General features: G+C 51.2%; 9 protein-coding genes across 9 annotated transcripts; 5 read left to right on the top strand and 4 right to left on the bottom strand.

The window, feature by feature from the left end:
• Window positions 1-63: 63 nt before the first annotated feature.
• ASPSYDRAFT_1124276 (dienelactone hydrolase family protein) lies at window positions 64-1,106 on the bottom strand. Its single transcript, XM_040839950.1, has 2 exons — window positions 163-1,106; window positions 64-109 (listed from the first exon to the last, which is right to left on the bottom strand). The coding sequence occupies exons 1-2, from the start codon at window positions 955-957 to the stop codon at window positions 101-103; spliced, it is 804 nt and encodes a 267-aa protein (XP_040701003.1). The 5' UTR covers window positions 958-1,106; the 3' UTR covers window positions 64-100.
• A 451-nt stretch (window positions 1,107-1,557) lies between these two features.
• Window positions 1,558-3,187, top strand: ASPSYDRAFT_47493 (RTA1 domain-containing protein). Its single transcript, XM_040847437.1, has one exon. The coding sequence runs from the start codon at window positions 1,967-1,969 to the stop codon at window positions 2,969-2,971; it is 1,005 nt and encodes a 334-aa protein (XP_040701002.1). The 5' UTR covers window positions 1,558-1,966; the 3' UTR covers window positions 2,972-3,187.
• Window positions 3,188-3,907: 720 nt separating this feature from the next.
• ASPSYDRAFT_154966 (heavy metal translocating P-type ATPase) lies at window positions 3,908-7,371 on the bottom strand (the record flags this gene model as incomplete). Its single annotated transcript, XM_040842417.1, has 2 exons — window positions 3,908-7,044; window positions 7,092-7,371. 2 exons carry the CDS (start codon window positions 7,369-7,371, stop codon window positions 3,908-3,910), a joined length of 3,417 nt encoding a protein of 1,138 aa, XP_040701001.1.
• Window positions 7,372-7,793: 422 nt separating this feature from the next.
• On the bottom strand, window positions 7,794-9,363 carry ASPSYDRAFT_47490 (DUF500 and UBA/TS-N domain protein). Its single transcript, XM_040847436.1, has one exon. The coding sequence runs from the start codon at window positions 9,095-9,097 to the stop codon at window positions 7,907-7,909; it is 1,191 nt and encodes a 396-aa protein (XP_040701000.1). The 5' UTR covers window positions 9,098-9,363; the 3' UTR covers window positions 7,794-7,906.
• Window positions 9,364-9,830: 467 nt separating this feature from the next.
• Window positions 9,831-11,709, top strand: ASPSYDRAFT_91479 (uncharacterized protein; the record flags this gene model as incomplete). Its single annotated transcript, XM_040852495.1, has 2 exons — window positions 9,831-9,875; window positions 9,922-11,709. 2 exons carry the CDS (start codon window positions 9,831-9,833, stop codon window positions 11,707-11,709), a joined length of 1,833 nt encoding a protein of 610 aa, XP_040700999.1.
• A 1,601-nt stretch (window positions 11,710-13,310) lies between these two features.
• Window positions 13,311-14,648, top strand: ASPSYDRAFT_134142 (uncharacterized protein; the record flags this gene model as incomplete). The annotated part of the gene is made up of 2 exons (XM_040840663.1): window positions 13,311-14,031; window positions 14,100-14,648. The coding sequence occupies 2 exons, from the start codon at window positions 13,311-13,313 to the stop codon at window positions 14,522-14,524; spliced, it is 1,146 nt and encodes a 381-aa protein (XP_040700998.1). The 3' UTR covers window positions 14,525-14,648.
• A 378-nt stretch (window positions 14,649-15,026) lies between these two features.
• Window positions 15,027-16,233, top strand: ASPSYDRAFT_91477 (uncharacterized protein; the record flags this gene model as incomplete). Its single annotated transcript, XM_040852494.1, has 2 exons — window positions 15,027-15,759; window positions 15,827-16,233. The coding sequence occupies 2 exons, from the start codon at window positions 15,027-15,029 to the stop codon at window positions 16,231-16,233; spliced, it is 1,140 nt and encodes a 379-aa protein (XP_040700997.1).
• A 35-nt stretch (window positions 16,234-16,268) lies between these two features.
• On the bottom strand, window positions 16,269-17,132 carry ASPSYDRAFT_1124154 (uncharacterized protein). Its single transcript, XM_040839949.1, has one exon. The coding sequence runs from the start codon at window positions 17,006-17,008 to the stop codon at window positions 16,430-16,432; it is 579 nt and encodes a 192-aa protein (XP_040700996.1). The 5' UTR covers window positions 17,009-17,132; the 3' UTR covers window positions 16,269-16,429.
• On the top strand, window positions 17,048-17,412 carry ASPSYDRAFT_91476 (uncharacterized protein; the record flags this gene model as incomplete). The annotated part of the gene is made up of 2 exons (XM_040852493.1): window positions 17,048-17,297; window positions 17,378-17,412. 2 exons carry the CDS (start codon window positions 17,048-17,050, stop codon window positions 17,410-17,412), a joined length of 285 nt encoding a protein of 94 aa, XP_040700995.1.
• Between the last annotated feature and the right edge of the window lie 9 nt (window positions 17,413-17,421).

Here is a 17,421-nt window from a genome sequence, read left to right as displayed (position 1 = left end):
AAGATGGTCAGTTGGTTTGCGTGTGACGTGATTCGGCGACTCGGCGACTCGACCCCGCATTGTCTCCAACAGGGCGGGAATGTTTATATCCGTATTTATATCAGTATTTCTATATCCCTATACTCAGTATGTATTGAAAGCCATAAATCAAGCCTGCTCAACCTGCTCAACCTGCTTCACCCAAGCAACAACCGCATTCTTCCCTCTCTCCAGCGCCCTCCTCTCACCAGGCTTATTCTCATCGCCGCGGGTCATACAGGCATGCTCAACGCCCGGAAAATGCTGCCAGTCAAAAGGCACTCCTCTCCTTTGCAATGACTCAAACGTATACGCTTTCAACTCCGGCGTGAAGATCTGATCCAACTCTGGCGCCAGAATCTGCACGGGCACGCTAACACCATCAATATCCTCCTTCGTTAGGAGACTCGGATGCGCGGCTGCAATGGCATCAACAAGCGGTCTCCCTTCTACTCCACTGTGGTCCAGGTTGACGCGCTGGGCACCGAGTCTGAAAACCGCCCAGCCGCCATAACAGAACCCCACGGCGACAACAACGTCGTATCTTCCACGCAGGGCCTGGGCGCACTGGAAGATCTCGGGCTCGCGGATCTCGCGTGTATTGCGCTCCTTGAAGGCCGGTAGGTCAACCTCGTTGAATCGGCCCGCAATCAAGGGCTCAAAGGGGAGGACCTCGCCGCCGAAGAAGTCGGGGATGTAGACTGTTGCATTTGCTTCGGCGGCGTAGTGGTCTGCGAGGAGACGGGCATTGGGGAATGACCAGCCGAGGAGGTCGTGGACTATTAGGATTGCGGTTGTGGATTCGGGGTTGGAATTAGGGCCGCTGCTTGGTGGAGGGGGGCTGGCGATGTAGGTCTGGTTATTGGCGAGAGTGCCGATTTGGCCTGTTGGGGTGCCGTTCCATTTGAAGGTTTTGAGGCAGCAGGTGGAGAAGGACATTTTGTTATTTTCTTGATTTTATTGTAAAGAGCTGTGATGAATAGTTGATGGATGATGGATGTGGTGTTGATTTATAACTGGTGTATCCGGAGATACAGGAGTTACGCTGGTTCGGTGATAGCTTAATGTCCGATGACGAGCAAGACCATCAGTTAAGTTTAGACCAGTTACACTTATTGGTAGGAATAAACGCCGACAGCTTGAGGTCATACTCCATCAGCGGTGTGAGGGAAGATCGATAAGAGCGAGTCGGGAGTTAGGGCAAGGCAGATGAATACTACACGGTACGTGCAGACCACATGGGAGCTTTTACAACGATCGGCTTGGCCTTCCCTGTATCGACCACTCGTGAAATTACCAACGCCTACCGGGTCGAGATTGTGTTAAACCCGACCGGTAATTGGAAAATGGGGGCCGATTGGGGCCGAAATGTCGCAGCCTGAAGCCATCGAGAGGAATAAGATACGAAGTCGGCCACGGACCAGGAGGACAAACCCAACCCCGACCCGGCAGGGGGCTGAGAGCTGTCGCAGGAATCTCGTCAGGAAACGACCAAGACCGAGATAGTGCGATCGGCAAAATGAGTCCGTCTGATAGGCTCTGGCGTAAGAGTAAAAATAGAGAGAGGACTGTGAGTGGCTGCGCGGTGACCAGGCTAGCACAGCCTTGTTGTCAAGGCACCAGCGGGTCTGCAGCTCTCACCCTCTGATACTAATAGCGGGCTCACTTTACGACCGGCCCAATCAGATCACTGCAGACGAGCTTAATTGACTAGTTCGGACAAACGCACCGACAAACGCTGGATTCAGCGTGTCAGCACATTAGGTAGCGGAGTTTCAATGGAGCTGCTATCCAGCACTGCCATGTCAAGGCTGACTCCCTGGATCAGGGTATAGATGAGATGTTTACGGAGTATTTAAGGGTCTGTATTCTCTTCCTTATTTTCATATTCATCATCCCAAGCAACAGTTTATCCATTCTACTCTTCAATTAGCATTGCAATTTCAAGATGGCAGACAAAATGTACCCCGACGCAATGACCCTATACGAGCAGCACCTCTGCACCCTCGACACATGTCCCATGAGTATGGCCACAATCGGCTATCTCCCCGTCCTCTGGGGCCAGATTCTCTTCATCGCCATCTTCGGCGCTGCGCTCATCGCCCATATCGGCCTGGGAATTCGGTACAAGACATGGACCTTCAGCATTGCCATGTTCTTCGGCCTCATCGGTGAAGCCGTGGGCTACGCCGGCCGCATCAGCCTGCACGACAACCCCTTCAACGGCGACGCCTTCCTACAATACCTCGTCGCCCTGACCATCGCCCCGGCCTTCCTCACGGCAGCCATCTACCTCACCCTTTCCCGCATCGTGGTCGCCTACGGCGAAAAGATCTCCTACTTCAAGCCTCGCACCTACACCATCACCTTCATCACCTTCGACATCATCGCACTAGTCCTCCAGGCTCTCGGCGGTGGAATCGCATCCTCCGCCCCAGACGACGACCAGGACATGACTGATCTCGGCATCAACATCATGATCGCCGGTCTGGCATGGCAGGTCGTCAGCCTGCTCATCTTCACCGCCATGTCCTCGTACTTCTTCCTGCGCGTCCGGAAAGCCCCCGGCTCACACTTCAACATGGAATTCGACGCTCTGCGCGCAAAGCCATACTTCAAGGCATCCCTTTACGCACTCGGTCTTGCGACACTGGTTATCATCGTCCGATCGATCTTCCGATGCGCTGAGCTGTCTGAGGGATTCGATGGCGAACTCGCCAACGACGAAGTCACCTTTATGATCCTCGAGGCGGCTATGATTGCCATTGCGGTTCTCTGTTTGACATTCTTCCACCCGGGTCTTGTGTGGAAGGCCCAGTGGCACCAGGCCGTCTGGTCGACCCGTGGCAAGGGTGGTGATTACAAGAAGGCTGCTGCTGGGGATTCGGAGATTTCGCTTACGCAGACGGATCCCCCGCGTACCTGGTACCAGCCTGAGAGTCATGCTGTTTAAGCGGGAGTGGAATTGTCTATAGATTAGATTGGTGGTTTTATCTTATGACTCGGCTTCAGCGTTGATATTTTACAGCTTGGTTTATTCTTTTGTTTACTTCCTTTGTTTGATAGAGATGCGATACCATTTGTTTACTAGCGGAATGAGTCTGAAAAAGAACGTTTTTACTATTCTCCAATCAGCCCCCAAATTGGCCAGTTTGGTATAGTCCAATCAAGACTGAGCAGCAAGAATTTAGTGGATCAGCTTCATCTCAGCCGCAATTTCCCTGCAGGCCTAAAGTTTCGCCAGCAGCAATATGAAACTCCCGTCGGAGTATCTCTTCAGCGGCATTGGGGCCAAATTGCGGGCTTATACATGTCATTTGCGATGTCATTCCAACCAACGAATCGAGCAGATACCGCTGTCAGTCCAGCTTGTCAGGTATAGCACGGACCGTTTGCTTGACCGTCTAGGAAGAATGGCTCCGTGTTTCTCCGCCTACTAGTTCATCACGCATCAGCCCTAAGAAAAACCCACTTTCATCACCCTCCCGAAAGAACTACGGCCGCAAAGGTGAGCAGTGCTGCCTGAGAGTCGCGCGATTATTTGAGCTTCGCGCCCTTGAGGAGCGCCTTTACCATCTAAATACCCGGTGGGGCGGTGGGGGGACGCAACCTGTTGTATTGCCCTACTTCTGGAGACTTCGGCCGCGGAAGAGCGTCATCTGTGGCTTGTCCATAATCCAAAACTCGGGCCCGAGTTCCTTGTTAAAGAGAGGATGAACATTGGGGCCGCACGACAGACTCATTAACGATACCAAGGAATGGCTCAAGCTGGGCATGCGGAAGAGGTCCACTGAGGGCGACGATGATGAAGCCATCTTCGATTCACTTACTTAGTTGGCGGTAACTAGACTTTCAGCATGTCCTACATCCTACAGTGACGGTACGCAATTTAAACCCTCGACCACCTCAGAAGCCCAGCCGCAACAACAACGGGCAAAACACTAACCAACTCCCCCAGCCCGGCAAATTGAGGCGGAATCCTAGCATTTGTGTCCACAAATGCCCCCGCGCCAAGGAGCACCGCGAACAGGTTATAAACAAAGCTCCAACCGAAATTGAATTTGATCCTTCTTACCGCTTTTTCGCTGATGTTGATCATCGTCAGAACGCCGAGGAGGCTGGGCCGCATGAGTACAACGTCTGCAGCAGATTTAGCGATGTCGCTGCCGGTGTCTTGGTTCACGTGTACGCCAATTGTGGAGGAAGCGAGCGCGATAGCATCATTTGTTCCGTCACCAATGAAGATAACTGTTGGGTTCTTCCTGCTGTCTGGCTGTTGATGGGGTGGGGTTACGAGGGCTTGGATGTAGGCCTGCTTGTCAGTTGGGGTGCAGCGAGAGCGGATGTTTTGATCTGGGATGCTGAGCTGTCTTGCAATAGAGCGGACGGGGCTGTCATCATCGCCTGAGAGGAGGTGGACAGCCATACCACGCTCCTGTATTCTAGTGACGGTTTCAAGGGTGTCGGGGCGAAGGGAGTCTTCTAAGCCAAAGACGGCGGCGAGGGTGTCGTTGACTGTGAAGCAGAATGCTGTATAACCTCGTTCGAGGATGGATTGAACTTGCGGATTAGACAAGAGGTTGAGCCACCGTGAGTTGCCTGCTCGAAGTGCAAGACCCGGTACAGAGCCTTCCACGCCTTTTCCAGTTAGTACTTTTGTATTAGCGATGGTAGATGCTGTTATGCCTCTCGCTTTAAGGTGTGCAGCCACCGCAGCAGAAACTGGGTGCTTGTTACCCCCAATTAAACCGAGGAGTAGGGACATGGAATCATTCGCCATGTCTAAATGCTCAAATGCAACCGTGAGTTTGCCTCGGGTGAGAGTGCTGGTCTTGTCGAATACAACATGGGAAGTCTTGTAGGCGAGCTCGATACTGTCAGCAGTCTTAAAGATAACGCCTCGCTCGGCAGCAACACCACTGGCTATAACAATAACCATGGGTACTGCCAGGCCGATGGCGCACGGGCAAGAGACAATGAGTACAGTAATTGCATAGGTTATTGCTTCTGTGGTGGCACGGGAATTCGACTGGTTTCGCACTGCAATACCGACAGCAATCCAAATGACAAATGTGATGATTGTTAGAATGACCACAACAGGTACAAAATAGCTCGCTACTCGGTCTGCGATATCTTGAATCCTTGGCTTGGACAGCTTGGCTTGATTGACCATATTCCCAATGGTGGAAATCGTATTATCACCAAGAAGCCGTGTCAACTTCACAGTCAGCGTCCCAGAACCATTTATGGATCCTGCGAGAACGGCAGATCCAGGAAATTTGTCTACTGGGATTGACTCCCCTGTAATTATCGACTCGTCGGCCTCAGATGATCCTGCGATAACTGTCCCGTCGGTTGGAATCTTAGAGTCTGGAAGGACCTTGAAGAGGTCTCCATACTGAAGCAGTCGGACATCGATAATTTTTTCATTTGTCCCAGAATCATCTACGAGAATAGCAGTAGGCATCTGTAGTGACCGGAGTGAAACGGATTCGACGGCTTTCTGACGAGCAAGTGCGGCGACATACCGACCAACCATGATCAAAGTGACAAGCAAAGTGCTCGTCTCGAAGAATTCACCAGTGGCCAGTGGCTGGCCCGCGACAAGGTATCCAAAGGACACCACAGAAAAAATATAGGCGGCGCTTGTGCTCAACACAATGAGCAGATCCATCTCAATTATTTTAGAGAAGATCAACGCCTTCAATGCTTTTGGATAGAACGGCCCGGCAATAATGACCTGGACGACTGTTGCCAAGGCCAACGATGCAGAGCCGTAGGCAATTTCCCTCTCCGGAAGAGGAGCCCAAGCAAGGACCAGGACAGGTACTGTCAAGATAATGGACAGAATAGTCATATATCCCATGTGCCGCACATGTTTGTTGCCAGCCTCGACAGCCGGATCAGGGCGCGGAGCAGCCAAACAAAGCGGTCTATCCCAGCCATGCTCCAGCAGAGTTCTTGCACCGATTTCCGTTGCATCAAAAGCAACATTCACGGTGTGCTCATCAATAGGAGCCATCTCGACCACACCACGAGGCCAATCTTGCTTGATAAATTCAGAAGCAGTAGGGACGACAATGTCCACGTGCGATCCTTGGTCCGTGACCCTTTCATACTTGAATTCGGTTGTCTTTCCCAAGTGCCTGAACACCTCATCAAGTGACTGAATACCGACATCAAGGTCAAACTCTGCCCGCGACAGCACCAAGCTGGTTTTTAGGTTCTGGACTGAATTTAGTGTGCCCAGATTCCGCTTAAGTTTGGCTTCACATCCAGTGCAGGTCATTCCAGATACGGTCAAAACGATATGCTCTTTCCTGACGATGCCTTTTTCGAGGTCAGGAATAGTGGTGCCCGGGATGACCTTTATGGAGTCGCTCGCCTTTCTTTCGGTGACGCCGCAGGCTAGAGGCGCGGAGGTACTGCAGCAGCTGGAGGAGCAGGGCTGGGGTCCCCTCGGAGCTTTCTCAGGAGAAAAGGCACCAAAAGGCCGCCTTGGTTTACTGCAGAAACCATCCGGGCAGCCACGGGGCCCAGAAGTGTCATTTCCAGAAGGCAAGCATTGCCGGGTAGTCAAAGACGGACTGATATTTGATTCATCGCAATCCTGGAGAGGAGTGTGGTGAGCAACGGGTCCGGGTGTCTCAGGTACGCTGCAACAGCCGCTAGAGCACTGTTTAGAGACGGCAGAAACCCTAGGAGCGCTGTGACAGCCGCTCGAGAATGGCTTCCCTTTTCCCTCCGGACTTGCGCTACAGCGTTTCTCTGAACCCGAGGTACCCCCCTCGCAGCAAGAATCAAGAGAAGCCTGCAGAGTACCCCGAGAAGATTCCGCCGAGCGACGCTGAGTACGAAGGGAAGCCCCTCTCGGCGGTGCACAGCAGGATTCTTGACCAAGGGCTATCAAAGCTCGGCAGATACAGCCCAGGGCTTCGAGTGTCGCTGCGTATTTGGCACGCGCGGAACGGCGGTGTTGGTCGCATGGTTTGCCGTCGCAGCTTTTGCAGCTCGAGCTCGGAATACCTGCAGTCCAGCGTTAATGCAGCCACAGGAAGCTCATTGGAACTTACTTGAAGATGCATTATTAGGCGATAGAATTTGCCTTTTATCGCACTCGCGCAGGGCGATGCGATCGACACAAGAGATATCACAGCACGGAGATGGCTTATCCTTGCAGCAACTAGGTCTGTTGGGGTCTTTTTCTTGTGGTTTCTGTGCAGTGCAGCAGCTCCCACTCTGACCTTGACCGGGGTTCTGCGAAACGCATGCATCCTGAGCTTTGACCTCGTTGGATTGTCCACCGCAGCAAGCAGAAGAGCACACGTTGCGGGACTCGGACTGGCAAACCATGGCTGAAGCTTTGTAGTCTGGTGCGGAAAATCAGTGAGAATTGTCAATGGGATTCGAAGGAACTGGATTGCAAGTCAATCGCGAGGGTCCTCTACCCCGCTTCAACAGTCAAGGCCCCGGAAATACCTCCTTTCCGACTTCCCTCCTCCTTGGAAGTCCGATTCGGAACCGAGCCCAGTGTCCCTGTGTCGTTATAGCCAGTCCATGGCACGGACTATAGCTGGCCCGGTGTCTTGCCCATACATGGAAGCTTATTCTTCAGGAACAGTCGAAGAGCATAAACATTTGCTGCATTATTGCAACCTACCTACCACTGCGCCTCGCTCGTATATTTCGACTGTTAGCTTCTTTGAAACCGATTCTATAAAGCCGCATGTACATTCGGTATTGACAGCACTTGAGGTATCTGGAAGTTTGATCTTCAGGTTAGGAGAATCCTTGTCTAGCGTCATTGAGGTTGTGCTGATTATAACGTGGTATTCTATATGAATGAGTGCAATTGCAATATGTACATAGCAACAGAAGGCAAACTCAGCTAACGCCCAGCAGGCCCTGGAAATGGAGGATTCTCTTGGCTACCAGGGTATGGCTCCCCGAAGGTCTGACCAGGAGGACCTGTCGGCTGCCCTGGATGTCCCATAACGGGGCCTGCACCTGGATACTGCGGAGGATTCCCAAAAGCCTCCCCCGAGTAGTACTGCTGAGCAGCCCCTGCTGGCGGCTGGGGCTGAGGCGGCGCTGCATAACCAGGATAAGAATTCGCCAGATCCCCTGGGGGGACATCACTCGGACTGGGCCCTCCTGGGACATTAGCAGCCTGTTCAAACGGCTTATCCCCTTGAGCAGCATGCAACGTCTGCACCAGGCCAGCCACCTGTCTACTCCCCGTCGTGACTCCCCCACCAAGAATTTCCTTAACAGGGACTTTCCGCCCATAGAACCGTTCATTCTCATCATTCCGCTCAATCACAATCGTCCCGTCGATCTGCGCACCCGCATACAACCCCCGACTCTTGACATACGTCCAGATCGGCGCCTGGCGTTTATGGATTTCACTCTCCAGAACCCCTCCCACACCCACCGGACCTGCAACAACAGAAATCTCACTCCCCAATGTAACCCGCACCTTCGTAAACGCCTCCAGCGCCTCCCAGGTGTTAATCACCATAACGCAGTCGTATATATCCGCACCAGCAAGGAACCCTAAACCGGCTGTATGCAGCATCAGACCAGATGGCGCACTCCACTGCCCTGTCTCTTGGTTCTTCGCGAGAAGTACCCCGCTCCCACCGGAGCCACTGAACCAAAGCCCCGTTCGCATGGCTGTGAAAATCGCGACTCCCTTTGCTTGTTTAATCACCTTCGCGGGGATCTTCTGTAGCACTTTTGCTTTTCCGGTCGGTTTGTTTTCGAATTCTTTCTTCTTCCCGGCCGCTGTCACGGTCGCTGGCGCAGTTGCCGGTCCTTCCGGTGGTGTGGCGGCGGCAGAAGAAGTCGAGGTAGAAGCATCCTTCTCATCAACGTAAACCCCATCCTTACAAAAACTGCGCAAAATCCGCGCGCATTTCTCGCTCTCTTTATCCAGTTCCATCGGCCAGAACGCTTCAGAGCCGAGTTTGTTGCTCAGTCGGTTCACGGGCGTGCCGAGTTTGTCGAGGGCGGACCAGGCCTTGTCAAAGTGTTTTTTGCCCGTGGTCCAGGCTTTTGTGTTTGTAAAATTGGACATTGCGAATAATCGATACAGTTTGTTTGGTTTTGTTAGTTTTGAGGTGGTGTTAGTGGATTTCGTTGTTTAAATAGTTGGTTGATGTAGGCAGAAGGATAATTATGACGTTGTGCACTGCCTCGTTGGTGGTTGTATTTATAGGGCGGCGGAGTTGGGCTGCAGGTGTAACTACCGTAAGTACGTACCTGGTTATTGCTGGTTAATTATTCAGGGCTGGTGAGCTATGGGATATATTATGAGAAAATAAACGAGGATCGTGACAGCGCTTCACCTTTGGCCTGTCGGTGGACTGGTGGCTATGTTGATTTATATCTCTGTAACCCTAGAAAATAATCTACAAGAAGCATTAAACTAGGCATGTCGAATTAGTAAAGGTGCATTAGAGAAACCGCTACAAGTTATGTATTTCCGCGGCCTATCGAGCGGGAGCGACATTCCCCATGTTTAGGGCTAAATCGGGCCGCCGCCACCAGCTGTTCATCCAGTATGCCGGCTAACTTCATTTGTCCTTATGATGAGCGACGAACCACGGATGGAGACTTGCGCCACCAGGTCACCGGGCACTGCGTGATGGTTCGAGCTCGGACTCCCCGCATCCCAAAGCCAAATCCGGGGACTCGGAGGCGGCGGGTTTAAATGCACTGCTAAGCATTTCGTATTCCTCACCTTCTCCACTCCTCTGTACTCTTGAGACTCTGCTTCTTAGTATCGTCTCCTTGTTTAGGTAGTCGAAATGGCCAACCTCCCCTTCGATATATGGTACCAAATAGGGCACGAAGTATGCCTCTCGACTGCAGCCATCAAACGAAGGCTAACTGCTGCAGCTCGCCCAGGATGGATCGCGACGGGACCTGGCCTCCCTGCGACTGGTGAACCGTCCATGTTGTCACATCGCAACACCGTTATTATATCGTTCGCTGGAGCTCAACATCTTCGACGCTAAGACCCTCATCGCAGAGCTGCAAGTGAGCGGACTGGGACATCAGTACCTTCGACACGCACGGCAGCTTTTCCTGACGACAAAAGAAAAACCACAGACTCACCCAACCCTACCCTCAAGGAGGATACATCAGTGGGGAACAAACTTTAATCACCGACTGGCGCTGACAGCAGAAGGGGGATCGATGGACGCCCGTCTCACGGAAAGTCGACTTCCCAGTAGAAACACCTTCATGACCTTCGACGCCCCTTGGGAACCACTAGCATCTCTGATAACTCGCTTCCATTGTCTAGAAATGCTTGACTTCTCCGCTCTTAGTCCATTTCCAGCTGCGTTACAGGAAGCCTTGAGCCACCATCCCAGCTGCCAACTTAACGTTTGGACAGTTCACAGCATCGGGTATAGTGAAATGACCCACGACAGAGATCCATACTCTATATGTCGTCTCTTGCGATGCTCTAATGTCCACACACTGACCATCGACACAACCTGGAGAAGCAGCACACTCCCAGGCTGGGCTAACCTTACCAACCAGCTCCCCTTTATCTTCGTTGCTCCCAGACTGAAGAACCTGGTCCTCCACGCGCACCAGGGCCACAAATATCAATATGATCCCAAATGGGAAAGCTTCAAGAGCACATGGCGAGACCTAGCCGCTCGATTCGAGCACGCACCGGTACCTATCCTAGATACACTCACGCTAGACGGCGCACATGAAAGTCTCCTGGTGAGACTATCAGAAGCCGTCAATCTCTCCTGTCTACGCACTCTAGACATCCACACATACCGCGAGGTGGAAGGTCTGCGCAAAGTCGCCGTGGCCTTCCCAGGTTTAGAACGGCTCATGATCACAGTAAATCCGCTGCACTGGTCTGAAAGCGACAACAGCGACAACCAAGAAGCTGTCTCGGCTATAACGCTCTTCCCGCAGCTCAAATTCCTCAATCTTCGGGGCCTCCGACAGGCATCAAGCGTATTCGACATTCTTCAACGCCATGGTCGGTCTTTAAGAGGACTAATTCTCGAACCGGCCCCGGATTCTAATAAAACGCGGTACTGGTATCCAAAGTTCACTCCGCCTGAAATCATCCAGCTAGCAGGGGTCTGTCCGCATCTGGAAGATCTCCAAATCCAATGTCTCCGTTCCAAGGGGAATAACGCCGAATGCGACTTCTACAGGGCATTAGGGCACTTCCAAACCCTGCGCAAGCTAGTCTTAGAGCTCGATTGCACCGTAAACCAGGACACACCCGAAACTACCACCGCGGAGACTGAAAATGAAATCCAACTTATGAAAGACGGATACATCAATGCCACCGTGGACACGAAACTCGCGCTGCAGATCTTCTCCTTGATAACCACGAATCAGGCCTCAGGTGGTCGTATGAGGAAATTACGCCTCGCACCGTTCAGACTCCACGCGTCCGAACTTGATACCTTGCAGCATAACCATTTTCTAGCTAAACAGGTCTTGGTGTCGCGGTTTCCGCTGCGGGTGGAGGAGGTTGCAAAGCAGGAATGGGAGGCTTTTCATGATACTATTGAGCCTAGTCCACGGTCTTTGCCGGGGTGGCTTGAGAAGGTGCTTAATGAGATTTTGCCTCTTAGTCCTGGGAGAGAGCCGTGGTGGGATCGATATGAGAGTGTTCCTTTGGATATGCATGGTGTTTAGAATGCCGTCACTGGGCTGGCGTACTGTGGTGAGATACTTTATTGATAGTAATCCATAAGATCTCTCATCTCATATAATACATTATTTATGAAGACCGCAACTCCGGGTATCTTCGACTTCGCTGAGCCTCTTCTAATGTTGCAGTCTTGAGGAATGATGCGGCAATACTAGTCTCACCGTACATTGAATTGAGACATCCCTCGGAGATAGTACCATCTTATGAAGCATATGCATGTAACGAACCCCAGGGAGCGTCACAAGTATGGGAAAGAGTGCCGCGGAGATGCGCTCAGCACTATCCTCCAGCTGGACTAGGTTTTATGCAATGACACCATGTGCAATTAAAATCAAACACCTGTTCATCCATGACCACGCAAAACCAAGTAGGCCCCTCTATATAAACCCCTTGCCATTTCCGGCTTGAAGAGACGAGAAATAGATCATTCCTCGTTGAGCTCGAAGGAACCCAAGCGTGGTTTCGCAGCGCGGAGAAGCACCTATGGATCTATTATGTGGTAATATCAAACTAGGGTCAGGGAGTTGCAGCCCTCCCCTTGCGTCCATTTGCTGGATATCTTGAGCTGGCGTTCTACAAGAACAGAATGCGGGGCTTGGGTGTGCTTCTCCGCGGGGCCAGCCGTAGTTCGATCTTCGGCCAGACCCTTGATTCAGATACGGGGGATGGACTCGCTTCCCAGCTTGCCTCTTTTCGGGTTACTTGTCCATTGATTCAATACGTCTTCATGGTTAGCTCTGCTGTGTGTAGTTCCTGCTTCAGTCTATCCAACAATTCCACGTTCCATCATGGATACAATGGATGTATCCCAGAAAAATTACTGCAGTGAATGCCGCGTTCCTGGTACCAAACCTCCGGGTCCAAAGGTGAATATCCACGCTATCAAGCACCAGGCCTTATTCTCTAATCTGACCAGAGACATCACGTATGCTATCATCACTGAGATTCCACAATCTGTTCCTGAGCATATTCATCAGTTGTGGAGCATCGCTATTTATATTCCTCTATTCCCAGTTCACCGTTTCAGACCCACCAATGCCTTCAGATTGGCGACAACTTCTCCTTCGCCTGGTACAAACCTTCCAATTCCCCATGTCTCTAGATTTGCATCTTCTATAAATCCAATGTCTACCCGGCTTTATACGAGTTTCTTCCCTTCCGTCGCGATGTTCGGAAACGACATATCACAATCAGTGTAGCCCTAAGCGCTGGCTACCTCGAGAATGGACACTATGGTAATCATGAAGTGAACTCGCCATCCCTTCTTTATGATCCCCCGTCCTCAAAATCCGGTTCTTTCTGTTGAGTCGGTAAGAACATCTTGAACCGGTGAATAATGGCACTGTTGAGGTTCAGCTTTCTGTCCGCACTGGTTTTAAACGTTATCCAGAGCTACGGTTAAACTTGAGCATAGACACACCAACGAAGACACAGCATAACGATGAATGACTGGAATATGAAACTGCCCTACCATTCACTCATCACGTGGTGTTGTATGAATGCGCGGATTTCTCAACAGCAACAACACCATAACACAACACAGGCTGCTGCTCTTCTCTTCCATCTTAATCGCTTCAGCATCACGATGTCGAGTGTTGTCCATCCGTGCGAGATGCCTCGAACTACATTGCCTCCCATTGTGGCTCCTCCCAGCAGGTCCATGGAGAATGTCTTCTGCCTCGATCGCCACGGCGATGTGACTCTCGAAATACACGGTCTACACCCGAAGCTCATCGACCTCCTCCTCTCAGGCCACCTCAGTGTCACCACAATGAACGACCTGCCCTTACTCGTCGGCGAGTCCAACGAGGAAGCCGACTCCCGGGACCGATCCGTGCACATCCTCATGTCCTCGAAACACCTCATCCTAGGAAGCTCCTACTTTGCAGCTCTACTCCGAACCCCGGAAAATGAATGCGGCAGACCGTATCCCATACGGCACCACCGATTCTCGCATCGCACCAGGAGCAACGGCGTCGCGTTCATCTACATGCTCGCTCTGATCCACTGCCGTAACCATCTCGTCCCCAATGCCGTCCCCTACCATATCCTGGGCGACATGGCCATCCTCGTCAACTACTACGGCGTCTTCGAGGCCGTCAAATCCATTGGCGACATGTGGATCAACAGGCTGGTTTACTCCGTGATCCCAAACCCACCCCCAGACCTCCAGCTGCGCTGGGTGATGATAGCATGGGTGTTTCGCCGCGACGACATCTTCACAAGCGTCACCCGCGACGTCATAACAATGAGCTCCGACAAGATCGCAATGACCTCTATGCTCCCAATCCCACATATCGTGCTAGGTGCGCTCTCAACCTGACCTTCCTTGTTCCTCATATCCGGATTTCGACACTGGCTAACTGATTCCCAGACAAACTCAACAGCGCGCGCGAATACCACCTCGGCATCCTAATCCAACTCCTCAATACCCTCCCCGCAACAATCGACCAAGGCTGCCTCAAGGAGCACGAAAAGTACGGCTGCGCCATTGGGACACTAGACGGAGACGCATGCACCGAGTCCGTCACCCTCATATACAAGGCCGAGATGGGACATTTGGGAATCAACCCGCCCCCCACCGATCCTGCTTTCAGCGGTCTCTCAATCCACAATATCCTCATGCAGTGCCATGGGTTCAGAGTCACTGATGGACCCGAGTACGGATGGTCGGGTGATCATCGTCAGTGTTCGCTTTGGTGGCGTGTTGCCGTACTGCTTGAGCGCTTCCAGGTGCCTTCGGGGCTTGATATGTATGACCAGGATTTGGAGGTTTATCTGCCCCATAGTCTTGTGTGAGATGGGCTCATCTTTTTGTCAGGCCGTTAGCTATTCCTGGTATCAATTGGTCTTAGCTGTTTCCTTTTGTTCCTTTTTTTTTTTTTTAAGGATTCTGAATGGTCCCAATTGGGTCCGCCTCGTGACTGGCGGCATTGGGGAATATGCCCGTTTTCTCGTTTGAGTACATAGTTTGGCCCTGGTTAGGTGATTTAGTACACTCCAATCTCTGCAGTTATGGATTTCGCTTTTCTTCAGAATATCTCATGCGTCTTTTCATTTCTCGACCTAAAAGTCAGTATCTGAACGCACTCCAGAAAGACACTGCAAGTATAGAACTGAGCACTCCACTTTTTCCTCCTTACAAAACCGACGAGGGTAAGAACGAACTGAAGGACAGCTGTGTGTGCAGTCACGTGAAGACCCCCCGCGTGGGCAAAACAAACCAAGAACTTCCATCCTTACAAGTCACAACAACCTGCATCTCTATTTCTTCCTCGCTTCAACTGCTGCTATCTGCATCATGGCCAGCTCGCCCACGCCTAACGTTCCCATTTTAACGACGGGACTCAAACCGAAAGAAACTCTCACTTATGTATTCGATCCAGACGGAGATGTCACACTCGTGCTGGACAACGCCCCCGACAGCCTTCCTGCTCGCTTGGATGACTTGAAATTCAACACGCTTGGCGAGTCTTCGTACTTATTCTTTGGCACAGGCTCTAAAATCCTCCGGATTCGAGCCTCTTCGAAGCATCTGACCTTAGCATGCCCTTATTTTAGACGCATGTTTCGCAGCAAGTTTAGCGAAGGCGTGCAGTTTCAATCCCAAGGCAATGCCGAGATTAAGATCCACGAGTCGAGGGTGCTGTCCTTTATACTCCTCATGTGCATCGTTCACTGCCGGATGCGCCAGGTTCCGACAGTGGTATCGCTGTCAGCACTGACGGGCATGGCCGCTCTCGTCGACTACTATGAATGCCACGACGCCGTCAGTGTGTTTTCGGATCTTTGGATACGCGCGCTGGAAAATCAGCTTCCAACGACGCCGGAGGTCAAACCGACACTTTTTTCTTTCGGCCAGCCTCGGAACTACCAAGACCCCACTTTGGACTATTTCAATGCTCTAAACTGGATCTTGATATCCTGGGTTTTTTATAAGGAGGATATATTTCGGAAAATGTCCCAATATCTCCAAGATCACAGTACTGGCGAGATCACAGCAAATCTCCTTCCAATCCCAGCAGCAATTATAGGTGTGACCCCGAACAATATTTTGACAATCATTATGTGTTCCCCGACTAATCTATGGCACTGGAACAGACAAATTGAACAAGCAACGGACTGCCTACATCCAGCAGCTCATTGACGATTTGAACCAATTGCATTCCAAGGTTGCGGATGGCTGTGTTCAGACACCGGGCTCTCTCTTTTCCCACTCCGATCCGAAAGAACAATGTACGTACCTTGTCCTTGGTGCACTGACGAAAAGGATGATGGAGATGAACCTGCTACGGGCACCAGCGCCACAGAGTCCATTTCCAGGGTTTGGCGTAAGTAAGACGAAGGCTCGCCTCCGTGACGCATTCAAATCCCCCAGCATTGGCAATAGTGCTCATGAAGCGTGTAAACTATCATCTCGCATTACTACAATGCTCAGTAGCTACTCCGACCCTGTTGGCTTTGATATTGACGACCCTGAATTTCCGAGGCGTCGCAATGCACAATGAACTCTCAGTACGCTAGGTTTTACGAATCAAGATACCCTGTTCCATTACCACCTGCGTTCTTACATTCACCACTGCCTAAACATGATCCCAAAGTGTCTTCCGGCATCTCGAGCTGAATTGATAGTGATACTTATCAAAACAATCAAACAATCACTTACGTTGTCAGCGGGTTCATCCTTTCCGAGCACTATGGCCTTTAGTCCATGGTTCGATTATGATGACCTATTATATGGCGCCCACCGGGGCTAATCACCAGGGTGAAGACTGGCGCCGAAAAAGCTATCAAATCCACGGAGCCAAAAGGGCGCATTATCAGCTGAGCTATTCGTAGCTTATAGGGTTGGTCCTGTGTCCGCCTAGCATATCCGTCTTCATTAAGGTCTGCTACTGATGCGAATAAATTATTTCGTGGGCTTAACAACGGCGATAATTCACCACGTGGACTTGATACTTTAAGGTAGAAAAAGAAAGACTTGAAGAATGTTGCCGTAGTGAATATCGATATGGTTCTTCCTATGGTTGTTGCGAAGAGTTCTCGTAAACAGATAGAAATTCTATGATGCAATACCAAGTCCAACCATTCAGACAAGAACGTAAGCCAAAGAGTATCGCACCCGTAGCTAAACCCAGCCATTTCCTCTCTAACAATAACCAACACTGTCGGAATGTCGCCGGCTTTCTCTGCTGTGCTATGCTGCGAAATAATGGCAGGGTAGAGCTGGAAGTTGATCAGCCATGCAGAACCGCAGTGGTACTGCTCATGCTGGTCATCCATGGTCGTACACGACAAGTCCCTCGAGCTGTGTCTAAAACAATGTTGGTTGAAATTGCAGTTCTTGTGGACTATTATGAGTGCTACGAGGCTGTTGAGGTCTTCTCCGATATGTGGGTTGCCGCCATTGAAACAGCCCCCGAAAAGCGGGCTGCCGAAGCCCTAGACTGGGTCTTGATCTCTTGGGTATTTTCAAAGAAGGCAATTTTCAACCAGACGACATTGATCATTATCAATAGTTATAGGACTGCAATTTCTGCAGATGAGATCCCTCTACCAGCAAAAATGATAGGTCAGTTATTACCCCATTGTTCACTGCATCTGTATTAACACAAAGAGAACGTCTGACATGCACGCCCTTTCTGCTTCCAGGTATTGACGTCCCTTCCGTCTCGATCTTCCTATAAGCGGCTCGC

This window comes from Aspergillus sydowii (assembly GCF_001890705.1).
Source record: "Aspergillus sydowii CBS 593.65 unplaced genomic scaffold ASPSYscaffold_8, whole genome shotgun sequence".
NCBI lineage: Eukaryota > Fungi > Ascomycota > Eurotiomycetes > Eurotiales > Aspergillaceae > Aspergillus > Aspergillus sydowii.
Note: the sequence above shows the minus strand (reverse complement) of the source record. Positions and strands in the feature narration are given on the sequence as shown.